Source organism: Protopterus annectens, chromosome 2.part1 (genome assembly GCF_019279795.1).
Source record: "Protopterus annectens isolate FY-2018-M chromosome 2.part1, PAN1.0, whole genome shotgun sequence".
NCBI lineage: Eukaryota > Metazoa > Chordata > Ceratodontiformes > Protopteridae > Protopterus > Protopterus annectens.
The window spans coordinates 783,881,958-783,901,321 of NC_056729.1; the positions used below are offsets into that span (position 1 = coordinate 783,881,958).

Sequence of the window (19,364 nt, forward strand, 5' to 3'; positions counted from 1 at the left end):
AAGCAACACGTCTCGATAGCTGTAGCGGCAAACGAGATCTGAGGTAATACACGCCTAGCATTGTGGGATATAAGGGGAGCCTCGAGCCGGTGGAACCAACTCTCGAGCTTTTAGAGTGGCCGAGTCGGAGCAGAGGTTGGCTCCGAACCCATCCAGCAAGAATGAAGGCGAGATGGACAACTTAACATCTGGGGTTTAGTGTTATTAGCAAAGGCTTCCCTTATTTGTTTGTCACAAATCTCCATGAATGCGTCTATAACAGGATCACTGGGTGGAATATACAGACTAGGTTTCTTAAAGATGCATTGAACAGAAACCATATTGTCAAACATTGCTCAAAGTCAAAGTTCTACCAAACAATCTTTGGTCTTTGAAGACATCAACTAAATCAGCTTTTTGAGCTGGAACAAAGCTCAGTCCTTTATTGAGCAATATTTGTTTGTCACAAATCTCCATGAATGCGTCTATAACAGGATCATTGGGTGGAATATACAGACTAGGTTTCTTAAAGATGCATTGAACAGAAACCATATTGTCAAACATTGCTCTTAAAGTCAAAGTTCTACCAAACAATCTTTGGTCTTTGAAGACATCAACTAAATCAGCTTTTTGAGCTGGAACAAAGCTCAGTCCTTTATTGAGCAATGATAATTGCAAGTCAGCCAATATATATACAAGCAAACACAGGAGGGTTATGGCTGACAAAGTTTGCAGATGACTGCAAACTGGGCGCCATAGTCGAAAACACATCTGACACAGATATCCTCCAGAAGGGCCTCACAGAAATGGATAACTGGTGCCAGAGCCATGGCCTGAAGTTAAACGCCAAAAAATGCATAGTCATACCCTTCGGGAAAAACAAGGTTACCCCTAGCTACCATACAGGTGGCAATCCACTGAGCACAGAAAAAGTCATCAGAGATCTGGGGACCCAGGTTGACAGTAGCCTTTCGTTTGACACTCATGTTGCTAAAGTAGTTAGGAAAACCTTCTATATCACCCACCTGATCATGAAGGGATTCACATCTAGATCAAGGGAGGTCATCGTACCCCTGTACTCATCACTCATTAGACCTATGATTGAGTACAATGCCCGTTCGAATGTATCTGACCAGACACCTGCTGCAGCTTGAAAGGCCCCAAAAGTTCCTCACCAAAAGGATAAAGGGTCTCAAAATATGTCTTATGCTGCCCGACTGAAAGAACTCCAGCTCTATTCAGTCTCATACCGCTTGCTCAGAGGTGACCTGTGCCTGACATATAAGGCCATGTCAAACCCAGATTTGATGAATATGCTTCACCTCAAAAATCTAGATCCCTCAGAACCACAAGGGCGGAGACTTAAACCTTGACACGGTTATAAATAGAACGTGCTGGAGGGACAGATTCATCACCCAGAGACTCCCTATGCTGTGGAACAAAATCCCGGTACATGTGAGGCAGAGCACCTCTCTGGCCTTGTTCAAGAGGAATCTTGACCAATGGATGGGAGATTGCAGATATACCCCAGGGATTACTTCAGTGTCACTGCTTGACAGAGGCACAGCAAAATGATAGGCATAGTTTTTATTCAAACTAAAGGGGTGGCGAAAGCCACATAACTATGGGCTAGGCTTATAAATGCCCTTGGGCAGATAGCCTAGTATGAACCTATGAACCTATGAAAGTTCATCTTCGTGAACGCTCACGAGTGAATATCCGGGCACACAAAACTGCAATTGTGGGGGGCTGCGCCCCCCACAACCCCCCCCCCAAATATACATTCCACCTCAGAGATCACACTACAGTGAGGAAAGGGCAAATATTCCCATCTTCACTGTACCGTGATCTCACAATTGCAGTTTTGAGTTCCACAATATTCCCTCATCTGAACGTTCGCCAAGATGAACTTTCGTTAATCTAATATAGACCCCAGCCATTAGCCTAGTAATCTCCTATGATACCACTTCACTCCGGTGTTGTCTGTAAACACTTGTAAAAGTCCTGGGTACCACAGATGAAAGAGTTGACAGCATTTATAAGAGCCAGCATCCCGTGTGTTTTGGTCTCTGTTTTTTTTCCAAAGATCTTGCACGGTTACCCCCTACAGACACTGCTCCCCAAACACAGTCTGAAGTGTCTTTTGCAACTGACTATGCTGCAACAGGAAGGGAGAATAGGTTATACAGCTTCTGAGAAATGTGGTATTTCAAACCACAAAATCTCCCTTTTGGCAAATTGTAAAACTCAAATCTGAAATGTCAGGGGATGAGGATGATGCTGGAGCCACACAGATTTCAGGTACCACTGGATTTTTCAAATATGAGGTCTTGCAAGAGGTATCATGATTATGTATGTCATGAAACCCAGAATCCTGCGGAATTTCATGCTGAGACTGTAGGTGGACTGGAAAAACTCAGGAATAGATATAAACATAGATCTGTTTTCCTGTGGAAGAAAAGCTCTTTGAACAGGGGTGTTCCTGAGACACCTCCAGGAAAACAATACTGTGAGAAGGAATCGGACAAGATTTCTGTATTTTATCCTGGAATCCCAGCCTGGGCATGAGATCGCTCACCCAAATAACAGATTCCTGACACTTTGAAAGAGACTCTGCAAAGATGAGCAAGTCTTTTAAGGAAAAAAATGTGAATACCTTGCAGTGTTCAGTAGACTATCACAAGAGCTAGAGACTTTGCGAATACACTTGAGTAGTAGATAGACCAAAGGGTAATGCCGAGAACCAATAATGTAATCCAGATTTTTAAATTTATTAAGTAAACAAAAGTGAAAGGTGATGGCAGCATTACAGAAGGTCCCAGCACACACTTCACATATGCAGGATCAGGCTTGGCAGTTATTTCATCCATACCCCCCCCCCCCACACACACACACAGTTTGCGGTTACATATTAGGTCACTTGTCAAATTTAGGGCTCCAATCACTGTCACCAAAGCCTGCTGGCAAGGCAATTTCAGAGCCCTGTAATCAATCACTCTGAAAGTTCTGAGCCACAGTGAATGCAAAAACTAGCTAAAGGTGAACTCATTTGGAGGTGTGAGTAACTGGAAATTAATCCAGCCAACCATGGTGTTATAAACACAAACTATAGCTTCTTGTATATTAAATACATTACAGACAATTCAAATCAATGACTAAAACACAATGCTTCTGTGTTGCTGGTAATTTGTGTACAATACATAATCTTGTATCATTATGTTCCCTGGTAAGTATGTACTACGCTAGCTGCCTTTGTGGACCATTTAAAGCCTAGCCAATTTCCCTTGGTGAAAATCAAACATTGCACCTCTTGTCTGTGAGGTAAACAACTTAGCCATTATACAACCCCCAACCCATAATTATAACTGCATGTGTGTAAACCAGAAACAAGCCTTGTTTTGTAAATTGCTGGATCACTAGCATTCCTTACTTTTTTGTGAAGAAAAAGAAGCAACAAATTCTGAGACATCTGACACAAAGTTAAATTAATGTATTCTCTGTCCTTATTCTATCTAGATGAAATATCTGTAGCAATTGAAGATGATGAAGACAGCACAGAAGACTCTATGTTCAGTGCAATAACCAAAGCACATGATTCAGGTATAATATCAGAATTTGTGTTTGTACAGTAGGTTAACAAATAAGTGTGATACTTTGCCACAGGCTATTACCGGGTCATGTACTTGGACATGTAGCAAACAGCACATAATGCACTTGGTAGTATTTTAAGCAAACAAAATGTGGTACCTGCGTATTATCGCAATCAGATTTTAGCGATAATACCACTTGCTTCCCGATATCGAAATCTGACTGTTTTTGTTGTACAAATGTCTACTTTCACACTGAAGGTTGTTTTAAGACAGGTTGTCAAGAACAACGGAGAAAGTCAGTGTGTCGCTGTGGCTGTGTGCACTTTACTACCAGAATGTGTGAGGCTCTCATTTGTGCATTAACGGTGCTTGCAGCCACAGCGACAGTAACTTATCACGCTGTTCTTCGTAACCCTTCTTAAAACCACCTTCTCTCAAAAAAACAGTCCTTTTTTTTCTCTCTTCCTTGTCAAAGTGAGTGTCACAATACGTGTTTTCGATTCAGTAGGACTCCAAATGGTGAGGAGGCGTCCCTCTGTGTGTTTTAATCCTAGAAATGCATCTTAAACCACGCAAAATACTGTGTTGTAGGAGTCTCAGGAAAGCTGTGATACCTGAAACCCAAATGCAATTATGACCGTTATTCATCAGCATTTGCTGCCATGAAAAAAAGGAATGTTCAGCGGGCGGACTTTCAATAAGCGAAATGCTGCTGGCAGTAAAGTGCATTTTATTGAAAACACTCCCAGAAAAAAACTGTACTGTTAAAGGAAACACACTATATGACTTTTATAAACCACTAACTGTCAGATGTCGATATCGGGAAGCAAGTGGTATTATCGCTAAAATCTGGTTGCGATAATACGCAAGTATCCAAAATGTTTTTGCTATTATACTGTACATGTTATCTTTGTTCCTGTATGTAAAGAGCTAAAAGAGCTGAATTACAAATGTTTAACACATTCTCATGATTTTTTTTTTGTTTAGAAAATGATAAAGGGATAAGTTGTGCCTTTTATTTTAATAAAGTAAACCATTTGCCATTTTACACTATCACTTTTACAATAATTAAATTATCAGTTCTGTACAGAAAACATTCTTTTAGGCCTGATTTCATAAAAAAAATATATTTGGATTCTAGATAGATGTTTATCACTGTGAAGAGAACTGATAATTACACATTTAAACTGAATATTTTGTAAATTACTGCATTCTGATACAACAATCTGACCGGTTTATAAATAATGTAATTATATTTCTTTCTAATTCTGTAGGATCTTGCAGTACTTAGGGGAGGGAGCTACTCTCTGGCAATGTTATTAAAATTCAGTACTGTACACCTGAAAATCTAAGTGGTTAATTTGAGGGTTTTCATTCCAGTTCTAGGTAAATTTTTGTAGGCTACTTGGCTTGCATGGGGTGATGCATTTTCATAAGGCTTTAGGTTTTCATGAACAAGCATATGCTTATTCATCTAGTTTTAATAAATCATCAGTTCTGAGGAGCACTTCTAGTATGTACAAAGATGAGACACTTCCCACTGTAACTATGGATCAAGCTGCACCGATTATACATGTAGGAAAGGCCTCATGATAGACTTTATAGTCATTCACAGGGGGTGGGCTACCACTTCAATAAAATGTTTCCTTTTACTGCTGGTAGGCTTAGATGCTGAAGAACAATGCACCAAAACGGGCTCTTGGAATTTGTTTCAGTTGGGGCACTGACTTTTCCAACTTTAACGCTTTTAACTACTGCTTTTTGCTGCAATTGTGTTGTCATCATGTAAAGCAGATTTTCTGATTCCAAAATTTACAGTTTTTAAAGTAAAAAATACATTAACTTTACTAATCAGTTTAATCAAATTATATTTATCGAGTACAGTAATGCTGTGTTTGAATTTACTATAGGCTGAGCAGCTGTCCATTTACTATCGGATTCCATATCATGTGACCTAGCATCCTGATGAAGTACTTGATAGTATAACATCAAACCAAGAAATCAACAAATAAATGCAGTTACATTCAAGTGAAATTTAATTAGAACAGAATAAGATTCCTGGTCAAATATACAAATGAAAATGGCAATGATGATAAAGATGGTTATGAAGATGAAAAGATGCTGATGATCAAGATGTGTTAAAGATGATGCACATGGTGAAGATGATGAGATGAAGATGTTAGGACAATGATGATGTGATGTAAATATAATGAAAATGATGCAGTGTACATGATGGACAAAGCTGAAGATTTATATTCATCACTTTCATCCATTAATCTTCATCATAACTGTGATATCTTCACATCACTGAAGAGGCAATGAAGATACTAAGATTAATATAAAATGAAGATGAAGCAACAATAAAAATGAAGATGAAGCAATGAGGACAGTTATTATTTGACAGTGATAATGATGTGTTGAACATGAAGCAGTGATGAAGGGCCAAATAAAATGGTTGAATCATCTTTGAGAGTCATCATTGCTTTGTCATAGTAACTGTATCGTCACACCTTCATTGCCTCTTCATAAACCACTCCATCATCTTTGCTACAGCTTCAACATCGTTATCACCTGTATTATCTTGATCACATCTTCAATATCTTCGGCTTCATCCTTATCTTTACTGCATGTTGTCATCATCGTCCTATATTTACCCACAATTTATCACCTTTTAAATCCTTACTGGTTACATTGTAGTCACATCATCATTGCATCTTCATTCTCATTGTTAGTGTCACAATCTTCAATTTTGTGAACATAATCATATCTTCATCATAATCACCTATTCCTCATATTCACTGTATCTTCATCTGCAATGCCATCATGTCTTTTTCATCCTCATCATCACTGCCATATTCACTGTCGATATCCTTCATTATTATCTTCATCAGTTCTTCATTTTTGATAAATTCATAGACTATTTCCAAAAGTTTTCATTCCAGCGCTAATCCCATCAATAGTTAACACAAACATCCCTTACTGTAGAGCTACCATTGACATAATTCACATTTTCTTTCCAAAAGTGATTATATTATTCTGATCTAGATCAAGTACAGTTGTGTACACTTAGAGTTTATTCACTGTTGCAGTCATCACATTTGGGGTTATCTGCCTGCAGGTAGTCCTCAGCCGGCCTAAATACCAGTGTCTTGGGATTTCTGCATCAGATGCTGTCACTTCTTCCATGACGTCAGGTTGTCGGGGGTATAAAGCATGCAGCCGATGCCATTACATCAGTTTATCTTGCCCCAGATGTCAGGTGCCCCCAAAATAGGAGGCAATTACATGGTATGGAACACCCCCAGCAAAGAGCAAATACACATGATACAAGATATGCCAAACAAAAAAAAGATAGGCAGAAGTAAAGAGAAGTCAGGGGGCTGGAGGGGGGGTAACCAGGACTGCAAGAGTGAATACATTAACATCTACATTTATGGTAAGTGTACACAACTGTACTATATTCTTCGTGTTTCACTGTTGCAGTCATCACATTTGGGTTGATTCCCAAAGCTAAGGAAGGGTGGAGGTAGTTAAGAAGCATTAGGGCTGGCAATCAGGCCTTGTAAGACTGTTGTGGCAAATCCAGCTCTGGATTTAGAAAAGATAGGCAAGTGGTGATGTGGTGATGCTTGGTGAAAGTGTGTACAGAGCTCAAGGTTGCAGCTTCCAGGAATGTCCCTGGTAGGGACTCCCCTGAGGAATGCTGTAGAGGATGATGTAGCCCTAGTGGAATGTGTTCTGATCGCCAGTGGGGTAGGTTTCCCATGGTGTTTGTAGCAGAAATGGATGCAGTGTGCTATCCATTTAGAAATTGTTTGTTTTGAAATGGCCTTGCCCTCTGCCCCTGCAGCAAAGCTGACTAGCAGCTGGTCAGATTTTCTGAAAGCTTTAGTCCTGTCCAGGTAGAACCTGAACTGTCTGTGCATGTCCAGGGAGTGCAGGATCCTTTCCCCTTTATTCTGAGGATCAGGGAAAAAGGTTGGCAAATGAATGGATTGGTTTAGAGCCACACTAGATACCACCTTGGGCACGAATGATGGGTTAGTCCTGAGGGAAACCCTGTCTGCATGGAAGATAAAGAAGGGTTCCATGGGCATAAGGGCCTGCAATTCAGACACTCTTCTTGCTGAAGTGCTGGCTAGAAGTAAAGCTGTTTTCCAAGAGAGGAATTTTAACCTGCTGTAGCAGCAAGTTCAAAGGGCGGAAGCGTGAGCTTTTCCAATACAAAGTTAAGGCCCCAGGCTGGAGTGGGAGCTCTCCTGGGGGGTCTTAAATTTTTGGCTCCTCTCAGGAATGGTTTGACCAGAGGATGAGAGAAAACGGGTGGCTCAGTATTATAATGAGCTGAGATGGCAGAGGCATGAAACTTAACTGAAGAGAAGGATAGGCCTTTGTGGAGCACTTCTGTTAAGCAATCTAGTATATGGGTAAGCTGGGCACAGTTGTGTCCATTCCCTGAGACTGGCTCCAGGAGCAGTATCTTTTCCACTTTTCTGAATAGGATTTTCTAGTACTAGGCCTCCCTGCTTCAAGAATGACATCCAACACCTGCTTACTGACAGCTGCTGGTGATGAGTTCAGGAGATGAGCCAGGCTGCTAGGTTCAGGGTGTGTAGCCGAGGGTACAAAATCTGGCCCTCCTGCTGGGACAGCAGGGAAGGGGTCTGAAGCAGGTGCCATGGTGGCACTACTGTCAGAGTGCGCAAAAGAGGGTACCAGTGCTGGCGTGGCCAGTCAAGTGCAATCAGGAATGTCCTTGGCTTGTCCTGTTTTATCTTTAGTAGAACCTTCGAGAGGAGGGGCAAAGGGGGGGGCATAGATTGAGAGGCTTTCCCAGGTAAAGGACAGGGCATCCACTTTCTAAGCTTGGCTGTGGAGAGTCCTGGTGCAATATTTGCTCAATTGATATTTCTGAGGGGAAGCAAAGAGGACCACCTCTGGTGCCCCCACCTGTTCCTCAAAAGCTTGAATATTTTGGGTGCCAGTTTCCTTTTGTGTGGGTCCATGAGATTTCTGCTCGTCTGCCAGTGAATTTAGTTTGCCTGTCAGGAATAGAGGTGCACTTGGTTGCTCAAGGCTGTGTTCCACAGAGCCATGGCTAATCTGCAGAGTGGGTAGGAATGGGTTCCCCCCCTGCTGGTTTATGTACCACATAACTGCGGCTTTGTCTGTCTTTACCAATAGTTGTCCTGGAAGAATAAGGCCTTTGAAAGCTGTCAGAGCATTCTGTACAGCTAACATTTCTTTTTGATTGATATGCAGGTGCATTTGCTTTGGGCTCTATTTGTCTTGAATGCACTGTCCTGCCATGTGAGCCCCCATGCATAGTCTGATGTATCTGTTAGGGTTTGGGCGGCAGGGGGTTGAGTGAAAGGGAGTCCCTCTGCCCACCAAAGGAAGTTTGTCCTTGGGTAAGGAATGATAGGAATCATTGTTTCCAGGTCCTGAGAATGTTGACACTAGAGACTTTTTAAGTACCATTGACGTTTCCTCATATGCAGTCTTGCATATGGAATTAGAATGCAAGAGGATATGAACCCTAGGGCTTGCAGTATTTTTCTTGCAGATAACTGGGTTTTGGTGGCCAGTAGATTGAAGTAGTTTGACAAATAAATTTGTTTTTCTGGAGTGAGGAATGCCACCTGGGAAGGTGTGCTCAAGCTTGCTCCCAGGAAAAGAATCTGTTGGTTGGGTACCAGATGTGATTTATTTTCTTTGGTGGTGTACCCCAGTGAAGTTAGAAGTCCCTTTACAAATGTCAAGTGCTGTAGTAGCAATTCCTGACTGTTCGCCTGAATCGGGCAATTGTCCAAGTATGGATACATTCTGAATTCTTCTCTGCCTGCAATATGCAATGGCTGGAGCTAAGCATTTTGTGAATACCTTGGGCGCAGTAAATAAGCCAAAGAGAAGTGCAGAGAACTGACCGTGCATAGAGCCTGCTCTGAAACACAGGTATTTCCTGCAAGATTCCCTTATAGGAATGTACAGATAAGCTTCTTTAAAGTCTAGGGTTGCTAGCCAGCATTCCTTGGCTAGTATAGGAAGCAGCTGTTGGAGAGTAAGCATTTTGAATTTTGGAACCACCAGAAAGGTGTTGAGAATAGACAGATCCAAGATAGGACACCAAGAGTTTTTTTTTTCTGGGTACCAGAAACAGTCTGGAATAAAAGCCTTGTCCCCTTTGTTCTGCTGGGACAGGTTGAATAGCCTTGATACTGAGAAGAGAAAGTGCTTGCTTTTGGGCCTCTGTCCACTGGTTTGAGGGGAGAGGTCTGGCCATCTGCTTGGGGTTGGGAGTGAGTGGAAGTGGAATCTGTATCCCTGGGAAACAATGTTTAAGACCCATCTGTCCTGGGTAATTTACTCCCAGTGTTTGGCATGCAGAGCAAGTTTCCCTCCTAAAGGTGCAAGTACTTGGGCAAGGCTTGGAAGTGTTAAGGAGAAGTCATTGTGAGATTTTTACCATAGGATGGCAGCTTACAACTCCCTGTTTTGGATGTGGGTGCAGTCCATTGCTTAGATCTGTGCATGCCCTGAGACTGTGGTCTTGGTGGTCTGCTGCTCCTGGGTTTGGACTCAGAAGGTCTGGGAGGGAATGGAAATGACCAGTTTTTTGAAGGACAATGCCTACTGAGTCTAGGTGGCTGAACTTGTAAGAACTCTTTAACAGTTTACATAGATTTAGTTTTTTCCTCCATCCTTTTGAGGAGTTTTTCTGCTTTACTGCCAAATAGACGCTCTTGGTTTAATGGCTCATCTAGAATTTTGCTTTGACATGGTCTGGCAAGTTTTGTTCCTTAAGCCAAGCATGCCTTCGAAGAACAGACCCAGTGACAGCAGCCCTGCAAGATGCTTCTAAGGCATCAAAACCACATTGCAAAGTATGTTTACCAACTTGGTTAGCAGAATGCATTAACTCTTGTAAATCTTTATGTTCTGCAAAATCAGGAATCAACATTTTCTGTTTAATTAATTCCATAATATGTTGCTGATACTTTAACATATGAGAATGGCAATTTAAAGCCCTGATGGCAAGAGCAGCAGAGGTGTATACCTTATTACCCAATCTGTCTAAAGCCCCAGAATCCATGTCCGAAGGGATAGGATTTTTGGCTGTTGTAGCCTTAATGCCTTTAAGTCCCTGGGAAATGGTCTCTGGATCCACAGCAGGATTCTTAAAGGAATTTGTGGGAGTCAGGTACTCTATATAGTACCTGTCAGGTTTCCTGGGAGCTGGAGGCAAAGCATCAGGGGTAAGGCTGGATTCCAGGAAGACATCATCTACAATTTCCAGAACTGGAGGAATAGCTACAGGCCTGTGCTGAGGCAAGTTTAAAAATTCCCTGAGTCTCTTTTTGGACTAAGAGTAGTCATGGCTCTCCCAGCACAAATGCTCTCCAAGGGTATGCAGGGTTTCACCAAAAGAAACATCTTCTGGTGGGGAAGCAGAGGGAATGGAATCCTCTGCATCCGAATCTTCATAGATAAATAAAGGTATGTCCTGGTAATCCGAAAGGTCAGAGTTATCAGTCTCCTGATCAGAAAAATCAGAATGAAATTCATTTCTTGGTCTTTTTGAGGGGGAAGACGGACTTCCCCTAATTAAAGTAATAAGGTCTTCAGAGATTCTAAGCATTTGTTTTTGTGGCATGTGGGCCTGAGAATGTGCTTTGGTCTGTTTCCTAGGCGTAGTGCGAACTTTAGGCCTGAGAAATTCTGTATTTTTGGTTTGAAACGAAGTTGTCTGTTTAATATGAAAATCGGAAGGCCTGAATACACCCTCAGAAGCCGGTGCCTGCACAGCGGCTCTGGCCCATTCATGATAGAGACATCCGCAAGTTGCATAGTTGAAGAAGCATCTCGCGGCATACCTTACTCCAAATGGGTCTCAGTAGAGGCCTACAAATCTGTAGAAGCGGGTATTGGGCTGCGAAAGTGCCTCACTGAGTAATGGCGGACTGGCAACTAGCTTAACGGTAGCATCGTCGGCAGTTTTGGACCTATCTGTCTTTATCCTTACGTTTTCAGAAGATCAGTAGTCAGATGGCTTATCGAAGAGATCGAGAGCAAAAGAATTTAGTGATAAAAATAGCCTGACGACGAACAGTTCGGGCGTTGAACAAGGCACAAAACAGACAGCAAGGGACGTCATGGTCTGGGCCTAAACAGGTGACGCAGTGAGAATGAAAATCTCTGTGAGGTATTTGCTTTCCACAGGCAAGATAATTATTAAATGTTATGTAGTCCTATCTCGCCTCCATTATTACGTGTTGGTTTGGAGTCGATCCTCGGCTGCAACTCGGCCACTGAGAAAGAAAGCCTGAAAACTTCTGATTGGCTCGTGGCTAGGAGGTATCCCATGGTGCATGAGCACATTCCCCAGATCTCGTTTGCGGCATCTTCAGTCAGAAGCTTCTTTTGGTTGGCCGTGGCTAAGTGATTCAGTTCATTTTTATTACTGCTTATTAGAAGTTTTTTAGTTCTTGTGTAGTTTTTTCTGATTGCTGACAGTCTTATTGTGACTACAGATTTGTGTCTTGAACCGGATTTGACTTATTGCTGTTTAAAATTTTCTTGGGCCTGTTGGCCGTTTGTGTGTGGTTCCTGTGAGTATGTGTTTTTTTGACTAGACCATTTAACTTAGAGGTGCTAGTTTGTCCCCTTTTTCTTTCTTGCACTAGGTTCGTTTAAGTTAGAGAACCTAGTAAAACCTTTTTAATTTTATCGTGGGTATTAGGGCTAGATCTGCTTAAGTTAGAGGATCTAGTTCCTCTCCTGTTGTGCGAGTGTGTTGGTTTTTCTCTCTACTGCCATCATGTCCAAGGAACATAAAGAACATAAACAGTCAGGATTTAAAAAGTGTACTAAATGTTCGCAAAAAAATGTCCATCACCGATGGACATAGCGTCTGTGTGTACTGCTTAGGGGCCATACATCTACAAGAAACTTCTCTTTTATCATTCTTTTAACCCTAGAGTACTCCAGGAACAGAAGAATAAGCTGATTTTAAAAGGCATGTTAAAACCTTCCTTCGAGGAAGACCTAGCCAGTTCTTCCTCCTCTGCTAGGTCGCAGTCTTCTAGAAAGGATAAGGGCAAGACCTCTAAACGGCCTTCTCCAGCCTTAACTTCCATCTCTGAACCTCCACAGAAGTTAGCAAAATCGGAGTTGGCCTCTGTCTCTTCGGCTCCACAGTCTTCGGGGCTGAATGAGATTTTGGACATGGACCCTGCAGTATTGGCACCAAGTGTTTTGGTGCCGATCACTAGCAGTCCTCTTTGGAGCCGGTCTACAGACATTCCACCAGTCTCCCCTACTCTAAAATCGCCTATACCGCAGCGAACAAGGTCTCCCACACTGTCCTCCAGAAGCTTATCTGAAGAAGACATCGAGAGAGTGGTGCTCAGACTCCTCAAGTCGTCGGCCTTGCCAAAATTTTTATCCTCCTACTGATCCTGCTGTCTTTCCTCCTCCAACCCAGATTGGGCCTTTGGAGCCGATATTGCCGGTACCAACTATAGTGGTGTCCTCGGCTCCAGCACCCCATGTGGTTGTCTCAGAGCCGTCGGCACCATCCGAAGTGTCTAGGGTCCGAAGCTGTTCGGTCGGCCCTGAGGGGGACACTTGGTTCCGAACCTCTTCGGAGCCGAGTCTTCCTCTTGGTGCGCTGACCTGAGTGAGCTTGGACCCTACATTGTTCTCGGAGCAGATTCTTTTGGAGCCATTGGCACCTATGCTCTCTTCGGAGCCGGGGCGTCATTCAAAGCTGGAGGAATCTGTCTTCATGAGGAGGAGGAGCATGTTGGATAGTTCATCCGTCCCATGTAGAAGTACCGATGCAATACTCCCTTAAGTGCCGACTACAGTCTCAGCATCCTCCCCCCCCCCCCGGGATGGCAGAGACCCACAGCCTCAGGACTCCCATTTGGGTGGCCCCCGGTCTTCAGAGACCTCCCCAGAGGATCCCGCTGAGGAGCCCCCTCAGAAAAGATCATGCAAGAGGAAGCATGCAGACTCCCCTGACGAGTCTGTCACATCTGACACTGACCTCGATGAGTTGGAGGAGTCCCCTAAGTCGTCCTCTAAAGATGTCTCCTTTGCAGACATTTTGGAGATCCTCAGGCAGAGAGGCGGCTGGCCCACCATTACCCCGTCCGATGAGGAGTCAGTGTACCTGAAGGCTTTCGGGTCTCAACCCTCAGCTTCATGGGTGTCTCCTCCATTTGATGAATTGCTGGATCTTGTGAGTCAGAAAGCATGGCAGACTCCTGATGCCATTGAACCGGTCCCCAGGAAACAAAATAAATTTCTTTCCACCCCTAAAGACAAAGAATTTTTATCCAAGGGTTTACCTGTTGATGCCATGGTCGTGGTGGCAGCCACTAAGAAGGAGCTAGCAGAGACTTCTTCTATCCATCCGCCCAATAAGGAATCCTGAACGATGGACAGGTATGGGAAGTGCATCTTCTCTTCAGCGGCTTTTACACTCCGATCACTGAACTATCACATTTTAAGAGACTTCAGACAGATCTCCTAAAGGATTTAAGAGATATTCTTCAGGGTACCTCTACTGAAGCAGTCCCATCTACAGTGTCTGCTCCGTTGGCTACTCTCACATCCATTGTTAACTCCTCCATGCAGCTAATCTCGTATGCAGCTGATGGTGAGAGTAGGGCGGCGGGTTCAGAAGTCTCCTTAAGGAGACATTCCTGGATGTGTCTATGCAACTTTGCTGAGCCTTTCAAGTCTACATTCATCAATGCCCCCATGGACAGATCCACTCTTTTTGGACCCAAAGTGAAAGATACCCTCACCAGGTGTGAACAGGAAGGAAAGACTCTATCTGCCATGGGAGTCCGTTTTACCGTTCCTTCTAGACCTTACCCTAAAGGTCAGAAGAGCGGTAAAATGTGGTTCAAGAAATCAGACCTTTCCAGGGTACACAGGGTGACTCCTCCTTCAGAGGCAGGGGAGGAGGAAATAATGGTAGACATCGCCCTAGAGGCAGGGAAGGCCCACAAAATCAGGGAGATTGCAATTCCTTTCGTGACCGTCCCTATCAGCGTTCCTGATGTGGAACCCGACTGTGCATCTCTGGAGCCAGTAGGGGGTCACCAGTCCTTGTACCCAGAAGCCTGGCTAAATCTCACTAGAGACAAGTGGGTACAAGACATTATCACCAGAGGTTACTCTATACCCTTTTCCCTTCCACTACCACGCCCTCCCACAAGGATCCCAGATATACCACTCAATCACAGGGATCAAGCGGCTATAGAGATAGAAAAGCTGCTATTAAAGAGAGTCATCCAAAAGGTCCCAGCACACCAGACAGGATTTCGGAACATACTCCAGGTTCTTTTTAGTTCCAAAAAGAACAGGAGACGGGAGACCCATCTTAGACCTCAGCAGGTTAAACGAGTATGTAAAGAAGTCCAAGTTCTGAATGGTCACTCTACAATCCATACTCCCTCTGTTAGGGAAAGACAGTTGGATGTGCTTAATAGATCTCCAGGATGCCTACTACCACAGAATGATAGACAAAGCATCAAGGAGCTACCTACGCTTCCAGCTGGGAGCCAATCATTACCAATTTTGAGCGCTGCCCTTTGGTCTCACCACAGCCCTCGGGTGTTCACCAAGTGCATGGCAGTTGTGACAGCTCATTTGAGGCGTCAGGGAATTCAAATCTTTCCATACCTGGACGATTGGCTCCTGACCGCCACCACCAGACATAGTCTAGTTCAATCAAGAGATTCCACAATCAAGCTCTGCTCCCAGTTGGGAATCTCTATAAACTGGGAAAAACCTCAACTTTGCCCACTCAATCAATAACATTTATAGGAGCAAACGGACACGGTTTTTAAGATAGCCAGGCTACCTACAGACAGAATACAGAATCTTGCGCAGCAAATTTACAGGATACTTCCCCTTCAAAGAGTCAAAGCGAAGGTGGTGTTGCAGCTTCTTGGAACTATGGCGTCGACCATAACCTTGGTACCTTTAGCAAGACTACATATGAGGATACTCCAATGGCTCCTGTCATCCCAGTGGTCCTTTCAGCAGTTGCCTCTGCATCACCAGCTACTGATCACAGATTCTTGCAAAAAGGATCTATGCTGGTGGATTCAGCCAGGTCATCTTACCACAGGGACTCCCTTTGCACTGCACCAACCCATTGCCACTATGACCATGGATGCCTCCCAGATTGGGGGGGGGCATTATCTTGGAAGGACTGTCCATGGCACATGGCAAGATCAGGAGGCCCAGCTGCATATTAATGTTCTAGAGAGGAGAGCGGTGATTCTAGCATTGCAAGCACTTCACAACTTTCTCCCTCTAGGGACGACAGCTATCCAGACTGACAACATGGTATCTAAAACAAGGGGGGACCAGTTCATAGCCTTTATGTCGAGAGGCCCTGCAAGTTTGGAATTGGGCGATTTCTTCCCAACGCTTTCTCACTGCAACGCACATCCTGGGAGCTTCCAACGTGATAGCGGACAAGCTAAGCAGGGCAATATTGTTACCTCATGAATGGTCCTTGAACCAGAAAGTAGCCCATCTGATCTTCCACAAGTGGGGACAGCACTGCTGCGATCTTTTTGCCAGCCCCATCAACACCAAATGCAGCACCTTTTTCTCCCTCATCCCTCCTCCGGGAGAGTCTCCAAGAGATGCACTCATCCACGACTGGCCCCGGGGCTCCTTTATGCTTTTCCTCCTTTTCCACTCATTCCCAAGGTCATGCAGAAAGCAATGTTGTTGGGAAGCAAGATGATCCTCATCACTCCTTACTGGCCTCATCAAATTTGGTTTCCTTTTCTCGAGCCTCACTTGTTAGACTATCCATGGACTCTGGACCCAGTGCCAGACCTCTTGACACATGTCAGGTTTCTTCACCCCACTCTCCACACTCTCAAACTGACAGCATGGCTGCTCCAGTGCCGTCACTAGTCAGGCTTCATGATCTGTTTCCAGCTGTAACCCATATTATTACCTCTTCTCACAAGCCTTTGACTAGAAAATTGTATCACAGTAAATGGAAGAGATTTTCTATATGGGCACACAACAGAGAAGTTGATCCATTTACAGCTCCCATTACTATTGTTTTAGAGTTCCTTTCAGAACTTTTTCACCAGGGTTCAGTGGCTGCTACACTCAGAGTTCAGCTAGCAGCAATATCTAATTTTCATGCGGGGATTAATGATTTCAGTCTTATGTCTCACAAACTGTGCAAATCTTTTCTTAGGGGTTCCATGATGTTAAGACCTCCTGTTCAAGACCCCATTCCTCATTGGGATCTGAAACTAGTCCTGTCTAGACTTACTTTGCCACCCTTTGAACCAGCCCATAGTTGTCAGTTGAAATTTCTGTCTTGGAAGACTCTCTCTGGTGGCAAGAACCTCAGCCATACGAGTTTCTGAACTATAAGCCCTATCAGTTAAACCTCCATATTTAATTTTTCACAGACAGGGTTTCTCTCCAGACCAGTCCTTCTTTTATTCCTAAAGTCTGTTCTCAGTTTCACTTAAACAAAACAACTGAATTGCCAGTGTTCTTCCCTAATCACACCAATAAAGCAGAGTATACATTCCATCAATTGGATGTGCATAGGCAACTACATTTCTATATCCACAGAAAGGATTTAGAAAATCAGAACAGCTGTTCCGTTTCTTTTGCGGAGGCGAAAATGGGCTTGCCAGTTTCTAAGGTCACACTATCGAACTGGATCTCTAGTTGTATTTCCTTTATTTACAGTTCTCAAGGAAAGGAGTTGCCCTTTAAAGTCAAAGTGCATTCTACCAGGTCCTTTTCTACTTCTGCTGCCTTCCAAGCCAGGGCACCTATTAATAATATATGTGCAGCTGCAACATGGGCTACTCCTCATACCTTCATTTCCCATTATAAATTAGATTTAACTTCCAGGGGTAGAGCCTCATTTGGTTCCATGGTACTCAGGAGTATTTTCCAGTGAACCACCCATTCAAGATGCTAGGGACGCTGTCCCACACGTAATAATGGAGGCAAGATAGGACTACATAACATAAAGAAGTTATGTACTCACCATAACGTTCCATGTATATAGTCCATCTCGCCGAACATTATTACAAACCCACCCATCAGCCCACTTCCTAGAGGATCTGGAAACATTTTTCCTTTTCTACAGTGGTTTATACCATAAAAGGGCGCCTTTATTACAGTTTATTCTTCTGGACCTTTGTCCTTTTCCTATCTTATTCTGGTAGACTAGTATCAAACAAGATCTGGGGAATGTGCTCATGCACCATGGGATACCTCCTAGCCATGAGCCAATCAGAAGTTTTCAAGCTTTCTAAGCGGCTGAGTCGGAGCAAAGGATCGGCTCCGAACTCACACGTAATAATGTTCGGCGAGATGGAATACATACATGGAACGTTATGATGAGTACATAACTACTTTTTTTTTTCTGACATCGGTTAGAGCAAGAAAAAATTATCCCCAACGGGGTACTTATCTTTTAGAAGACATCAGGTCTGAAACTTGTAAAATGAAAATTTCAGGAGGCGGCTGACCGGCACTTGCAAACTGCTTCGGGCCTCACACGACAAGAAAGACTGATGTAATGGCGTCGGCTGCATGTTTTACACCCCATGATGACCTGACATCAGGGAAGAAGCAACAGTATCCAATGCAGAAATCCCAAGGCTCTATTATTCAGGCCAGCTGAGGGCTACCTGCAGGCAGATAACCCCAAATGTGATTACTGCAACAGTGAAACACAAAGAACATCTATTAGTTTACATCGGCATTAGTATAATGTATGCCAAGCATTTATACACTTTAAAAAGGAATGCTATTCTGTTACGGTTTGTTTCTACTTGAATTTAACTGCATTTGCTGATTTTATTTAACCGACTGACAATGTGCTACACTGATGTGCTGAAATCTTGTACAGATTACAAAAAGCATCTACAAACTCTCAAACAGTCAGTGCTAACAATTACTTCAGATTTGACATGGAATATGGAAGTAACTGGACAACTGCTCATCCTACAGTAGATACAAATGCAAGTTTGCTGAATTTAATAAACATATAACTAAAGTAAGAAATGTTGATTTTAAAATCAGAAAACCAATTCACACCCAAACAGCATAATTACAGCAAAAAGTAAAGGTAAAACAAAACTTAGCATATGATCTTTAATGCTGGATTGTGGTTTGGGATCAACTGATAATTCAGAGGAAAGTTTTATTTGGGGGTATACTTCTGGCAGGGTTTGGGGAGTCTCTTGTGGATGGTTACAGATTTTGTTCAAGTAACTCTGTATACTTAAAATCCTCAAGGGGTTAAAGAAAAAGATTGGGAGTCAGTTCTTTTATAGGTTAGGTAGAGTGGGGGAACTTATTTTCATTTTGTAAGTAGACTATATAAAAAAAAAAAACTATAGGAACCTAGACAAAAATACAGGTGTGCAAATCTTTGATGGTATTCTGGGGAGGCCTGTCAACAGTCCACTGCAGTTGCTTTGGTAGTAACAATGGCTGGTACCAAGATATGCATCTAAATCAAAGAAATTTAGAACTTTCATCTGCAAGTGTCAATACAAATGTTTATATACTCCAACCAAATTAGGCCAATCTTTTCCACTAATAGCATCTCTCTTTGCTGTAAATACACAGTAGAATTACTGGCTGATTTGTTGCAGTTCTGAGACTGACTGACTAAAACTAACCCCTTAACCACCTGCGCAACAAGCTTTGGCCTAGTTAGATTAATTTGTCTCCCAAGTATTTTTACCAGAGCAAAATGGC

General features: G+C 43.1%; 2 protein-coding genes across 3 annotated transcripts in view; one reads left to right on the forward strand and one right to left on the reverse strand.

Moving 5' to 3' along the window:
* PPAT (phosphoribosyl pyrophosphate amidotransferase) overlaps positions 1-19,364 on the reverse strand; it is a gene marked incomplete in the record, with an annotated part of 1,466,229 nt that overhangs the window by 1,177,142 nt on the left and 269,723 nt on the right.
* PAICS (phosphoribosylaminoimidazole carboxylase and phosphoribosylaminoimidazolesuccinocarboxamide synthase) overlaps positions 1-19,364 on the forward strand; it is a 1,039,115-nt gene that overhangs the window by 112,833 nt on the left and 906,918 nt on the right. For both annotated transcript variants that reach the window (XM_044062488.1, XM_044062489.1), the window contains exon 2: positions 3,496-3,579. In XM_044062488.1, the coding sequence (XP_043918423.1) occupies positions 3,496-3,579 (84 nt within the window). The remainder of the gene's footprint in view (positions 1-3,495; positions 3,580-19,364) is intronic.